This window comes from Chelonoidis abingdonii, chromosome 10 (assembly GCF_003597395.2).
Source record: "Chelonoidis abingdonii isolate Lonesome George chromosome 10, CheloAbing_2.0, whole genome shotgun sequence".
Classification (NCBI taxonomy): Eukaryota; Metazoa; Chordata; order Testudines; family Testudinidae; genus Chelonoidis; species Chelonoidis abingdonii.
Window position 1 is genome coordinate 41,429,617 of NC_133778.1, and position 14,838 is coordinate 41,444,454.

Here is a 14,838-nt window from a genome sequence, read left to right on the forward strand (position 1 = left end):
ATAACAGGGACCCATAGCAGTGCTGCGTGAAACTTAAGGAGCTCAGGCAAGACTACCAAAGAACCAGAGAAATAAATGGCTGCTCCAGGTCAGAGTCCCACACATGCCGCTTCTATGATGAGCTGCATGCCATTCTAGGGGGTGCCCCTACAACTACCCCACCCCTGTGCTTCCCTCTTCCCATACCCACCCGGGCTATCTTGGCAGTTATCTCCCCATTTGTGTGACGAATTAATAAAGAATGCATGAATTTGAAACAACAAAGACCTTATTGCCTCTGCAAGCGGAGATCAAAGGGTGGGAGGGGAGGGCGGCTGGCTTACAGAGAAGTAGAATGAACCAAGGGGGCAGGTTTTCATCAAGGAGAAATAAACAGAACTTTCACACCGTAGCCTGGTCAGTCATGAAACTGGTTTTCAAAGCTTCTCTGATGCACAGCACACCCTGGTGTCTGGCTGCGCAAAATCAGTGGCCAGGCAATTTGCCTCAATCTCCCCCTTACTCTGACAGATATTTTGGAGCACACGGCAAGCAGTAATAATGATGGGAATATTGGTTTCACTGAGATCTAACCGAGTCAGTAAACTGTGCCAGAGAGCTTTTAAACTTCCAAAGGCACATTCTACCACCATTATGCACTTGCTCAGCCTATAGTTGAACTGCTCCTTACTACTGTCCAGGCTTCATGAACCATGGGAGCAAGGGGTAGGCTGGGGCAGGTGCGACTGTGCGGTACTGCCGACTGGCATGATATTCAAGGCCTCCAGCTGGCATGATATTCCAGGCAGGACTGAATCTCCATTAGACAAAACTTAAAGAAGAGAATGACCTGGAGTCATTCCCATTTTTGTCTAGGTGCCCCCAACTAACCTCACCGAGGCCAGCCAGGAGCACATATGTCTGCCCAGGCACCACTGACCAACATAACCGAGGTTGGCCAGGAGCACCCACAGGACGATGACAATGATTAGCAGTCGTATTGCACTGTCTGTCATCCGCAAGGCAAGGTAAGGGGATATTGCTGTGTAGCACTGCAGTACCACGTCTACCACCAGCACCCAGGAGACATACGGTGACAGTGAGCTAAGCGGGCTCCATGCATGCCGTGGTATGTCGTCTGCATGGGTAACCCAGGAAAAAAGGTGAGAAATGATTTTTTGCAGTTGCTTTCATGGTGGGAGGGAGAGAGGGAGGGGGGCCTAACAACATGTACCCAGAACCACCCGCGACAATGTTTTTGCCTCATCAGGCATTGGGAGCTCAACCCAGAATTCCAATGGGCAGCACAGACTGCGGGAACTCTGGGATAGCTACTACAGTGCAATGCTCCGAAAGTCGACGCTAGCCTCAGTACTGTGGACGCACAGCGCCGACTTCATGCACTTAGTGGAGGCACACATTGACTGTATCAAATCAATTTCTAAAAAATCAACTTCTATTAAATCGACCTAATTTCGTAGTGTAGACATACCCAGTGGGATGCCTCTGGGACGGCTGTTATAAAAGTGCACTGAGTCAGTTGTCTTGCCTAAGAAGCTTGATGGGGATCCTTTAATTTTCTTCATTTCTATTCTCTGTTATGTCCATGGATCTAAACATGCTTTGCTACTTATGAGCATATAGATGCCTTGCTCCACACCGGACAAAGCCAACCAATTCCGCTAATAGACTGCCCAGACTACCTGCAGTCTCAGCGACTTGTGACCCCTCCTCTATGCTTAGCCTTTCACTGTCCTTCCTCATCTATCCAGTGTTTGATGCCAGTGCTGCAGGCTGGCAAGGAGCTGTGCCAGAGCTCTTTTTCTCTTGGCACTCCTCCTCATGCTGTTTGTTATGTTTCTGGCATGCTAGCTGGTAGCATTTGTGGGTGAAGGAGTTACATGATTAAGCAGATGTTGGGTGCCTGGTCACAAGCGGGGGAAAATCACTGGCCAAACTAAGTCTTCACAGAAAAAGATTATGTAAAACCTAAGGCTGAACTGGTAATAACATTGCAACCAAGAACTACTTTTCATGGAGCAATAAAACTAAATAAAATATGTCAGAAATGTTAAAACAAAACCAGATTGGTCTTATCTGGTTTTGATCTCAAACACCAAATGTATCATAATGTACAAATTTCTTTGCTCTACACTGGGAGGTAATGTTCAAAAGGGACAAAGCGAAAGCAAAGACAATGAAAACCAGTAGTTAAATTTTTATTTGTGAAAGCAACTTTCCAAAGGAAATAAATAGTAAATGAATCTATTATCCAAAAATAGATGGAGACAACAAGGCATTAACTCATTTTCAAGAGCTGGTTCTTATTAACTCTTATTTTGTTGGGTATAAAAGTTCATTGAAGTACTGGCAGAACACCAACCAGTTTATCTTCCATAAATTACACGACAATTTTAATAGCTACTTTAGTATTATCACCTTACTATCTGATATCAGACCACTGAATTATAACATACCACTGTGCTATAGTTTTGCAATGGGAATAAAGATTTTTTCCTGTAACATACAAAGGTTTCAGACATTAACGATTAAAATGAAAGAAACATCTACAGTCTTAGAATCTTAACAGTTCACCTTATCTGCAGGAGGCAATTAGAGTTTGTGTGTGTTTGTTTTAAACAAGAACTCAATGGAATTCACTTTGCAGCTCAGGTGAAATTGTAGGGGTCTAAAGTTGAATGTGTCGCTCCCTGAGTTCTGATCAACACAAGACAGCAACATGCAGTGTAATGGACTTGCTACATATAAGCCTGGTGCTCTTTCAAAAGGCTGGTGCACATGTTCTTCATAAAGAATGATTCCATGTGGTGACTATTAGCTATCTTTATGCATAGTTGATATTATGGAACCTACATTTATTTCACTGCTTTTTACTGTAAAATTTTGTGTCATGAGTGCCATCTGAACCTCGATTTTAGACTATTTTTCTTTAGTTGGACACTTTCATGTACAGATGGTGGGCTAAATGAGGCAGGGCTGAGTCTAGGTTTTGCAGGACTCCATCTATTTTCTTCCAAGTCTGTAAGTGGGAGACCTGGGTTCAAGTCTCAGCTCCACATCAGGCAGAGCAGGATTCAAATCTGGCTTTCCCATATCCCAGGTAAGTACTTTAATCACAAGATTATCACCTATTCTGGGGTGGGCTGGTGACACTCTCTCTTGCTCTCTCATTTTTTGTGGAAAATGTCTGAATGTCTCAGATTCATCCCCATACAGAATTGAAAAATTTTTTAAATCTTCAAAATATTACCAGGATGGGAAAAACATTTTCCATCCATTCCTGCACAATACATAATTTATATATATAAAAGTAAGAACAAGTTCATTAGCATCCTCATAAATTTAAGCTTCCTGTTTACTATGGGGATGTTTAGTTCAATACAGTAATAGATCAGGATAAACATTACTACTTATAACTTTCATAGCACACAAGAGTAATGTACTAACTACCAACCCATTCCTTTTAAATACCTTTCCAGCACTCATTTCTTCCGGGGCAGTATGAGAATATTGACCACCTTCAGAACTAAGCAGATAGATCCACAAAACAAGTCCAACTGAAGTAATTTCATATCTATTTTGCTCAGCCCAGGAATCTTAGCAAGTGTTATGGAAGAAGTATATCTTATCTCTGTAATGGTGTGGCTCCCCCTCTCGCAAGTGCCTCTTCTGGTTGGGTGTGTCTACAGTCTTTAAACAGTCCTGGCCCAGGTATCAGGCCATATCACTGGGTCTTCCTCCCTGAAGGCAAAATGGTTTCACCTTCTCTGCTCTGTTCTGGCTCCAGATCACTAGTTAGGCCACTAACTAGTTAAGATCCTCTTCTGGGGATTTCAATTGTAGGTCACTTCCCCAGTGGCCTATGGAAGGAACCCAGGTCCACTCAGCATTCCACGTCCCAGCCCAGGAACCCTAAGAATAGCAACCACTCACCGTTGTGTCCTTTTAATGAAACTGCTTTCAGTTCCGTAGGCCACTTCCTCACCACCTCAGGCCACGTCTATACGACGCGCCATATCGGCGCGTTACAATCGATTGCTCGGGGATCGATATATCGCATCTCATCTACACGCGATATATCGATCCCTGGGCGCGCTTACATCCATTCCGGAACTCCACCAAAACCAACGGAGTTCCGGAATTGACATGGCGAGCCGCGCACATCGATCCCGCGCGGTGAAGACGGGTGAGTAGATCGATTTTAGATAATCGATTTCAGCTATGCTATTCTCGTAGCTGAAATTGCGTATCTAAAATCGATTTTCACGCGTTGTGTAGACCTGGCCTCAGTCTTCACCGGTGCTTCATTCTTAGCTCAGGGCTTTTCTGTGTTCAGGCCCAGCAGCCAGACAGGAGCTCTTTCTCGCTTCCCCAGTCCCTGCCAGCACTGAGCTGTCTGTGGTCCTGCAGTTTCCTTTGGCTTGCCAGGAGCATCATCTGCATTCTTCTGGCTCCAGGAAGGAACTGCCTGTCTCTGGCTCTGCAGCTCCTTTTTATATGCTCCTCCTGGGACCTGACTGGCTGTTCTCTACAACCTTTCTGATTGGCTAGCCCTTTGAGGCCTCTCCCTGATTGGCTGATTCCTGCAGTGTCTCTCTGGGCTGCTGGGAGGACTTACTGCCACTGTTCTTTTCCTGGCCTAATCCACCCTGCTACAATCACAAATAAACTGCTAAAGGTATCTGCAAACACTGACCAATGTGCCACCCATCCCGCACAAGAGCACGTGGAAAGGACCAGATTACTTCCAGAACTCTGGATTTCTGCTATACCACAGAGTCCACATGTGACCCCCTCCCCAGGTTGGTGGAACACCTGGGGATGGGGTCTGGCAAGGGAAGAGCCCATAAAGATAGAGCAGGCTAGGAATCTGGATCCCCAGCTAAGCAGATAACAGCCAACTGAGCAAAGGGGCTCACTTAATGTGCTGTACTGTAACACCCCACTTAAGGATAAGTCCTATAAAATATAATAGGGATAAAATAATAGGATTAGCTTTATATATATTATGCTAAAAACTCTCAGAATTTCATAGAGATTAGATCCCTTCTATAGGCTTTTTGAACCATATAGAGTTCTATAGTTGGGATATAATTCTGTACAAAAATCCATTGAATGATTCACAGAAATCCATGGAAAAGCTATCTATTAAATTCTATATGGACACTCCCATAAGTGCCTCCCCTCGCCATGGCAAGAGCAATAGCCATTGGCCCTGCTCTCTTACTCTGCAGAGTGGAATCACAGAGTGTAAAGCTAGAGTTATTTCATGCCTTAAGGAAGCATTACCATAAGTTTCCTGTAGATTAGCCTATAGTTTTATGGAAAAGCTGAAAATAATCCTCTTTAATAGAAGAGGATAATGCCTCTGTTATCAAAGGGATCTAATTTGTCTATTCATCCCATTGCATAAGAGCTACAGACATGGAAGGAAATGAAACAGAACCATAGTTGAGAACCACCAAATGCTTTTTCTAGTTATTATCGGTATCAGATTTTTGAGCCAATGTAGAATTGGGACAAAATTGTGTACTGCAATGAACAGAGGCAACAGAGACAAAATAAAGAAAATGCTTTGCCCACCTCAGGTGCCATCCAAAAGGGCGTTCCAACCGAAGTGTTTCTGCGTAGCCGGGTGCTGGTGAGCTGGGCTGAAACACCTGCAAAAAGTGGATTCAGATTTTGGCCTAAAATTTATGATGTATTTTCAGTTCAGATTATATTAAGTCTTAGGAAAACAAACACATGATCCTTAAAGCACGTCTGCAAAACAGCAGTCAAAATCAGAGCAAGGTGTACCATTTGTATGAAATTATTTATTTAATGAATTTCACATTTTGCTTTAATCATGACTTGTACAAGGGCAGACCACAACTTTCTCTAACTTATTTGTTATTCAGAATTGTTCAAATAATTGCTTTGAATAATTCTTGGTTTGAAGCTCATTCATTCAAATTCAAACTATTTGACTGGTGACCTAAATCACATTGTCTGTTTCCATTTGCTGACTGGATGAATACAACTCTTAATCAAGCCTGTAATGCAAGTGCTCACATAAAGTGAATTTCAAACTTATTTTTCACAAACATTCCCCAATTTTCAGCTAAAATTCACACTCTGAACCTTTCTGCCAGCAGACTTGCTTTCCAGAATATTCATGAACACCCTAGTTCAGCAAAGCTTTTAAGTACATGCTTAAGTCCACGCCTGTGAAGCAAAGAGCTGAAGCTCATCTTAACCTTATGTGTGTACTGAAATAAAGTACATGCGTCAGTGCTTTGCTGAAGAGGAATGAACTATCCTGACAAGTACAAAAGCAAACACATACAGAGAGCGAATAGAGCCAAATCAAATTCATTAAAAAATTTGAATAAACATACACAGAAAATGTTCTGCTCTATCCAGTTAATCCTGGTCAAAATACTGTTGAACCTTAGCATTTCTGAGACTCCAAAAGAATTTACCAGTAAACCAATATTGTCGTCAAAGTATTTCAAATGAATGTTTTTTTCATAAAACATAATGTTGCCTTCCTACAGTATTATCCACAGACATAGAAAAAAATGTGGAATAGATATAATTTAGCAACGTTTGCTGCTAATAAATAAGAAATTTGGAAGCTGGAACATCAGTTTCCTCAGTTTACACTGTTAGCATCCATCCATCCTGCAGCATGGAGTGTGCTTCCCAGCACAGGTAGCTAAACATGCACTAGCTTTGCTCAAGCTAGCTTGCCAAAAATAGCACTGTAACCAGGGCATCAGCCTGGACTAACCATCCAAGTACATACCCAAGGATTATACCGTCAGGGGGGATAATCCAGACTGTCACCTGGGCTACCCTAGCTATGCACAGTAGCTCAAGCAGAGCTACTGAGTGTCCATCTACCCATGCTGCAGTGTAGACATCCCTTATGGCTAAATTCCAATATGATCTTTTATTTTTAATCTCAGCATGATTGCAGCCCTTCAGTGATTTCCCCAGTACCATGCTGAACCATGTATTGGTTGCAGGCCTACAGCAAACTTCTTTATTTAACTCTGATTCTTGCTCACACCAACAGAGTTTGTAGCTGCTATATAGACTTGCATAGAGATTATAGTTACAATGACACACTAAAATGGTCCTGAATACCAATGAGCCAAAAAAAAAAATGTTTTCAAAGAGAGAAGAAAGAAAAAACTGTAGTTCTCAGACATTTTAGGACAATTTATACAGTGAACAATATGTGTTAATATGTATCATGCTGAAAGCAACTTAAGGAGAAATATAAATATATATTGCATCCAAAAAATCTACTTTAAAGGAATGATACAGTTGCAAAGTCAGGCCATCAAAAGTTGAGAAATGCCACAGTTAAGATTGCCTGTGCCACTTTAATTTGGCCCTCTTGTGCATATGCTTTATGAGATAGTCCTTAACTACATGATCACATACCCCTGCATATCCCACAGGAACCCTACTACATTCGGTGCACAGAATAGATGTCATTTACTGAAAGGGTTCAATATTTATGTTTATCCTCATTTAATATGTGGCCCTGTGCCTTATTTCTGCACACCACTCAAACCCTGAACTGAACACAGACCTCTAATTATTCTCTATGGTGTTCTCATCATAGTATCTTAGTATTTTTTAAAAAAATAATTAATATATCTTCACAATGCCCTTTTGAGGTGACGCAGTATTATTATACCTATTTTACACTTGGGTAACTGAGGCACAAAGATTAAAGCCAAAATTCTCAAATGTGTCAACTAATTTTCTGTGCCCAATTTGAGGAGTCTATGTCTGCTTTTTCAGAGTACTTGGCATTTTAAAGCACTTTATATGTTCAGAGCAGAGCTCCTATATACCACAACTGCAGCTGAGCGAGGTCAGCACCTCTGCAGAACAGATCCCAGAGCCCTGAAATTCCTGCCTCAGTCATTATACACCTTCCAATTTCTGCAACAAATGACACAGGCATAATACAGACAACAGCATCATTCACTACACAGCCCTGTTTCATACCCCAAGGAGGTCCATCCAATGAACTGAATGAGGCAGGGCTCCTGCCCTATCCTCTTCCGTATAAGTATCCTACAAACTCCTGTGCCATGTCCCCCCTGCCAGTTCCGGCCCCATCCTCCCATTGCCCATTTTCCTCTTTCTGTTCTTGCCTGTTTTCTCCCTCCCTGCTCCTATCCCCCCATCTGTGGCTCCTGCATCTTTCCTCCTGTTCCCTTGCTCTTGCGCCTCTTGTTCCTATTCCTCCACCCTTTGGTCTTCTGTCTCCCTCTGCTCCTGCCTCTTTTCCAAACTTCTAGGCCACTCCCACAGCAGTGAGGGTTCTTGGAGTGCCACTCAGCTTTTTTCTTTGTTTTTATTCTACTGATTGGCTCGGGGCAGGGACGGGACAAAACCAAGCCACAGACAGCCACTTGGGGAAAAGGGGCTGCAAATGTTTTCCACCCTGGCCAGCAAAATGGCTCAGACCATTGCTGCTCCCCAGACTCCTGTTCCACCACCCTGAATCTCTTCCTCACCTTCTGAATCTGAGTCACACTGTTTCCTCCTTTCCCTTCACACTACCTGCAGCAAGGTGATCCAGAACACAGAAGAGATTGTTTTCCTTTCCTTTTCTCAGTTCCTGGGGCTGGGTCCACATCACCCCTTGGTAACCAAGAGAAGTAACTGCAGGAAAAATGTTGCCCAGTCCCTGGAGCCCCAAAATGGTGCATGCTCAGCCCTTTTGTGAGGATAGCACATGCACAGTCCTGTCACATGCAGGGGTTGTGAGGGGATGGCATGGTGCATGCTCAGTCACTCCCTGGAGATGGTACATGCACAGTCCTGTCACACACAGGAACTGTGAAGGGATGGAGCATGCTCGGTTCACTCAGAACTTTAAGACAACTTAGATGCAAACTCCATTAAGTCTCTACTGAGTATGTGTGAACTGCAATTTTTCAGATGGTCACAGCTCTACCAAATTTGGGCAAATTGTCAGAGGACAGAAAGAGTCATGTCCCTGACACTAGGGCAACCCCCTGCTCCAAAGGATGGGAGTGCTAGAGCTTCTCAGTGAAATCATTGTCAGTATTTGTTAAACACTGGAAAAACAACACACTTTTCCCTAAGCTCATTCTTAGAAACTCTTAACTTCAAGCTGTAGTTTCCTCCTCCACATTAATACATCCAGTGATGTGTTCTTGTTTTAGAAAGGAAAAGGTAGATTTATGCCAGTCTACACTAGTTATTGGTCCAGATTATACAGGTAAAACTGCCTCAGACGAAAAGTAATGTTGTTGTAACCATGTCGGTCCCAAGGCATTAGAGAGACAAGGTGGGTGAGGTAATATATTTTATTGGATCAATTCTGTCAGTATGAGAGACAAGCTTGCAAGCTGACACACAGCTCTTCTTCCAGTCTGGGAAATTTATTCAGATTATTACAGTTAAATACGTGATGGAACAATTATGCTAAACAAACTGTTCCATCTTGTGTTTAGCTGTGACATTCTGAGTAAGTTTCCCAGACCTGAAGAAGAGCTCTGTGTGGCATGGAAGCTTGTCTCTCTGGCTGACAGAAGTTGGTCCAATAAAAAATATTACATCACCTATCTTTTCTCTCTAATGAAAAGTGATTTTTAGCCCCACCATTAAATGCCAAAGAGATTACTAGGCTATCACTAGTTTTGCCTTAGGCCACATATGTTTCTCCCAGCGCTACTTAAAATTGAGCGTCTCTACACTCAACAGTAATGAATTTCTGTCTCTAGCAGCTAATAAAGAGACATCTGCTTCCTAAATTTATTCCATAGATTTAAAACCAACAGATTTTAAATATAATTTTAGTTTTATAATACTGTGACTTTAGGAGAGTTAAGTTTGCTTTCCCCTTCATGCATCATATTATAATTTTGGGCCATTCTTCTATTGCTAGAATTCTGGCATGCCAGTTTTATGGTACTTTCTCAAAATATGAATATTTTACTTTAGCAATATGCAGAGTTAGGCAAACAGCTGTATAATACTGTATTTTCAAAACTGTTTACATAACACTTTATACTGACTCATTATGATTTCCTGCTCCTTTTACTGTTAATAAAATTTCTCTTTATATGTACATATCTGACTCTAGAGAGGAACCACAGCATTCTTTTACTTTACTAATTGTATATGTATTTCAAGATAGAAATATTCATCTGGGGTAAATTGTATTGCAAAGTTCCCTTTCCTCTAGCTCTCTCTTTATGCCTCTTGTGATGTTTCCAATCCAGCCAGGCTCATGTCTAACAGCACTAATCACAAATTAAATGGATCTCTTAGTTTGTGAACCCATAGGACCACTTTACCTTCCGCTCAGAGGGAATAAATGTGCTTAAGGCTAGTGAAAGCCATTTGAAAGAAAATAATGTATCCTTTTCATATGCAAAAGATGGAATATTTAAATTTAAATGAGAGAGAACTTCCTTGAGATATGATATTCTTAATGGAATGCAAAAGTATTTCATAAATAAAATGGCTTTTTTAAGCTATTGTTTTAAAAAGCCTAAAATTGATTTTTCTGACAGTATTTCCTAGGTTGTTCCATCTGCTACTTTTCCCCATCACTCCCTAAATATCTCCACATTCCTGGAAAGTTCTCTCAGTAATTTCCACCTTCTGAGAGGAAAATAAATGGATGCCTTTGGCTAAACTGCACACATCAAGAAAACAAATGGTAAGCAGTCATTACCAAAGTCAACAAGCTTGACTCCTCCTTCTGTTGTCAGAAGAATATTGTTCCCTTTGACGTCACGATGGATGATTCGGTTATTGTGTAAATGTTGAAGGCCCTGTATACCCATGACGACAAAAAAAATAAGCTTACTCCCTTATTTTAAAACAGTTACCCTACTATTAGGGAGTGTAATGAAGACAATCTGCACTTCATTATAGAAACATCTGTCTGCTTGATCACATGCTTGATATGCCCCCCTGCTGCTATAACAGCCAGCATAATATTGTCATCATTACCATAGTTTATAAATGGAAAATGTATGAGATGGGTAAATTGCACCCTCTACTGTCATTACAAGCCTGATGAACATCCTTACCAAGAGAGCACCATATAAGATGTATGAGATTATAGCTTCATCCAACCATTGGCCACACTTCAACAAGCCTTTGACAAGATCTGTGACAGAACCTCCATTACACAGCTGTGAAGAGAATGGGAGAGCAAAAAAGAAACAAAACACAAGATCTCTATTACTCAACAGACTCGTTCAGGTTGTGGATTCCTACTGTAGGAGGCTGCAACATAACACAAATCCCAGACCAAGTAGATTTCCACCTGCAATTATTTAAGTTGTCATCCTTGTCATAGAGCATATTTTATTAATAATGTTGACAATAAATCACAGTACTTGGGGGAGGGGTGGAAAGCACAAGTCAGAAGTTGTAAAATTTAACTAAAAGTGAAATATTAAAATAGAAAAACTATATTTTATTATAAAAACAGAATCTAGAGATATGGTTTAATTTATTTGAATATTTTCACAATAATATGTGCATTGTCTTTTTGAAAAACTGCCTTTGTGTGAAGAAACGGCCAGAAAAGACAAGATTGATGCACTTGATAACTGGGAGGCAACAAATTACAGTCATTTCAAACCTTCACTCCATCAATGCTCCTGCTGGCAGGCAATATAAAATAGACAGCAGCCATATCTCTATACTTGGACTTGATGGCATGCTCTGCCAACAACTGAGATTAAACATTCTGATCCAGAAAAGCACAGCTTCTTGCAAGCACTTTCCATTAATGGGCTGCCATACATCAAAGGAGGAGGAGGAGAAAAAGGAAAATTAGAACCTTTGTAAATGTGTTTTCACCCACATCATTAGTTCATCATCCATGCCCCTCTAGCAACCATTTCCCTCTCATCCTCCTGCTCTCTCTCTCTTTCTCCTTTTCATACTTTTATATTTACAGCAACTGTATGACGCTTAAAATTAAAAGGAGCATTGTTTGGCAGGTTTTTTTTGCAGGGTGGGAAGGTCATTATAATTGTTCTTCTGGAGTCACCTCTTATTTTTGCAGAGCAGTCCCTTCTACACCATACCAAGTTTTCTGTCACGTAAAAATCATATGTCTATATCAACAAGATACTTGAACTCAGATCTAAATTCCCTTTGCGTTGCCAGTATTCAGTCTAAAAACTCAAATGCATAAACTCAAACAAATGGCATGAAATCAAATTCTAAAATCCTCCTTTGAACTATGGCAATCTACTTTTTTTCATTTTTCCTTTCTTCCCTAAATTTTGTCAATCTAGTATCAGTCTCTCTGCATTCTAATTTGCTATGTGCTATAGAAGGTATGGATATTTTTCACCATACATTATCACCATTACTATAGGACTAAAAAAATCTATTAGAATTCTGAACTTTTCTGCACATGAAAAGTTCATTATGCTAGCTACTCAGGATCCAGATCACATGATACATTGGCTTCCTTTACGCAAATAAGCTACTGAAGTAATATTCCATCAGTGGTTGATGGTGGCTGGTGAAAGAGTTTGCCTTTCCTTTTTTACTTGGGAGCTTGTTCCATCCAGTTGGGAGGGAGTCTTTAAGCCACTATCACACACCAAATACATTTGTAGATGAATTAAACCCTTAGGTGGAAGGGAGCGTATGCGCTTACCTACCCATGTTTAGTTATTTGCCTGGGGTGCCATCAGTGCCATGTATAGTCTTTATTATCTTTATTGTACTAACTGTGTACTATTGAGATGTATTGTGCTAATTTTATTTGCATTCTTTTTTCACAAAAAACTATAGCCAAACAGAAAAGTAATCTCAAGGGACTGGTAATGAGATATGATGCCTTTCAGCTCAAGGCCACCACTTCAAACCCAACCCAAGTTGATTGAAAGTGATAGAGTCTTATGGCTGTTCAGTAACATACGTGAAATGAATCACATTTTCTCCAAATAGCTAAGTACCCACAACAAAGACCACCACCAAAATTGACAGACACTCCCATGTTGGTAATCAATAGAGAGCTCTGGAATGAAATGATCATGAACACCGAACTAGCCGCCTGCCACTAGAGGTGGTCCTTACATAAGAGAGCTAATGCATGTTTTAGGGACATGCTCTGTGAAATATCTTTTCTATGAATAAACATAAAATGTTATTTCTCAGTGTAGCACATTCCATCATCATATAAAATTAAATTAAGGGCCCACTTCTGCTTCTCTTACTCACTTTGAGTAGTACCTTACCATGAACTTTAATGCAACTACTCACCTGACTAAGGTATTGCTCATAGTGAGTAAATATTGCAAATAGTGCAAGGGAAAATATTTTTAATTAGAAAATTGTAAAGATGCTCATCACAATGACTATATGATTTCATCAAAGAAACAGTGATCAAAGAAACAGCGACATGCATCCGACGAAGTGAGTATTCACCCACGAAAGCTCATGCTCCAAAACATCTGTTAGTCTGTAAGGTGCCACAGGATTCTTTGCTGCTTTTACAGTGATCACAGTAACCGAGAGCTTTGTATTTACCCTTTTACTAAAAAAAAAAAAAAATCACTATACTATTATAAAACATAATTGCTGTGCACAGACAAATCTGCATGCAATTCTAAGGCAAGGAATATTTCCAAGTTCAACTGTTTCAATAAACTTCTGTATATAAGGAAAATGAGAAGTTTTGTCTTAAATTTCTTTAAAATTTTGAATTAGATGCACCAAAACCAACACACTATACATCATTAATGCAAAAAGCTAACCTGCGGAAATGGTATGTTCTTCTGACATTCATGATTGTGTTGTACAGAACAGCATGTCTGATATACTTTGGGATAAGAATGTTAGCTGTTTCTCTGTTAGTCACTAAGAACCCATACAGCAAAAAAACCTGATGATCATTTTGATAACCATTGAAACTTATTATGAAAATTGGCATATGAACCAATTGTTGTCCTCCGTACCATATAATGTTGCAATGCATAGAAGTCAGGTTTATTGTATTACCGGGACAGGGTTAAAATAGAACATAAAGTGGTAGTACTTAACTCTGATTCCACCCACAATCCCAGAACAGCTGGATGATCCTTCTAAAATAATCAGTAACAAACAAGTTAGTGCTCAGATTTATACTGATGTAACTATGTTATGGAAAAATACTGCTATGGTGCAACATGCCCTATAAGATCTCTCTAATCTCTGTGCTGGGCTGCATACACAATTAATCCTTTAGGAACATCCTAATCATCTGAGTGAAATCCTGGACCTAGTGCAGTCAGTCAATGACAGTAACTGCAGTGCAGCCAGAATGACATCCCTCATTTTGAGAACATTGAAGCCTGCTAAATGGGCAGAGTCTGCATAAGCCATTTAAAGTGCTAGATATTCAACAGCATCCTGCTTTTAATTACACTGCCTCAAGACAGTTTTCCCATTACATTCTCTCAGCCCACATTTGCAATGGGTCCCAGGGTTAGTAAACACTGTGTGTGGTACTTCATCATGAAGTCATCTTTTGGATTATCCAATGAGACCTTGACTTCTCAACACTAATACAGATGTTTTCTCCAGCATGGAAGGTCAATTTACTTTCAAGAAAGAAAATTATTATGGAGCCTGTCATAAACAGATGGTTAAGGGTTAATGCCTCTTTTACCTGTAAAGGCTTAAAAAGTTCACCTAGCCTAGCTAACACCTGACCAGAGGAACAAATGGGGGAACAAGATGTTTCAAAAGGAAGGAGGGAAGTTTTTCTTTTGTTTAGAGTTTCAGTTTCAGCCGGAGTGAAAAAGATCAAGGAACCAGCCTCTTATCAGAGTA

General features: G+C 40.6%; 1 protein-coding gene across 1 annotated transcript in view; it reads right to left on the bottom strand.

The window, feature by feature from the left end:
* The window catches only part of MYO3B (myosin IIIB), a 297,957-nt gene that overhangs the window by 274,562 nt on the left and 8,557 nt on the right, over positions 1 to 14,838 (bottom strand). The window contains exons 3-5 of the mRNA XM_032771086.2: positions 11,085 to 11,189; positions 10,724 to 10,823; positions 5,584 to 5,660 (exon numbers count right to left, since the gene is read on the bottom strand). Of these exons, the coding sequence (XP_032626977.1) occupies positions 5,584 to 5,660; positions 10,724 to 10,823; positions 11,085 to 11,189 (282 nt within the window). The remainder of the gene's footprint in view (positions 1 to 5,583; positions 5,661 to 10,723; positions 10,824 to 11,084; positions 11,190 to 14,838) is intronic.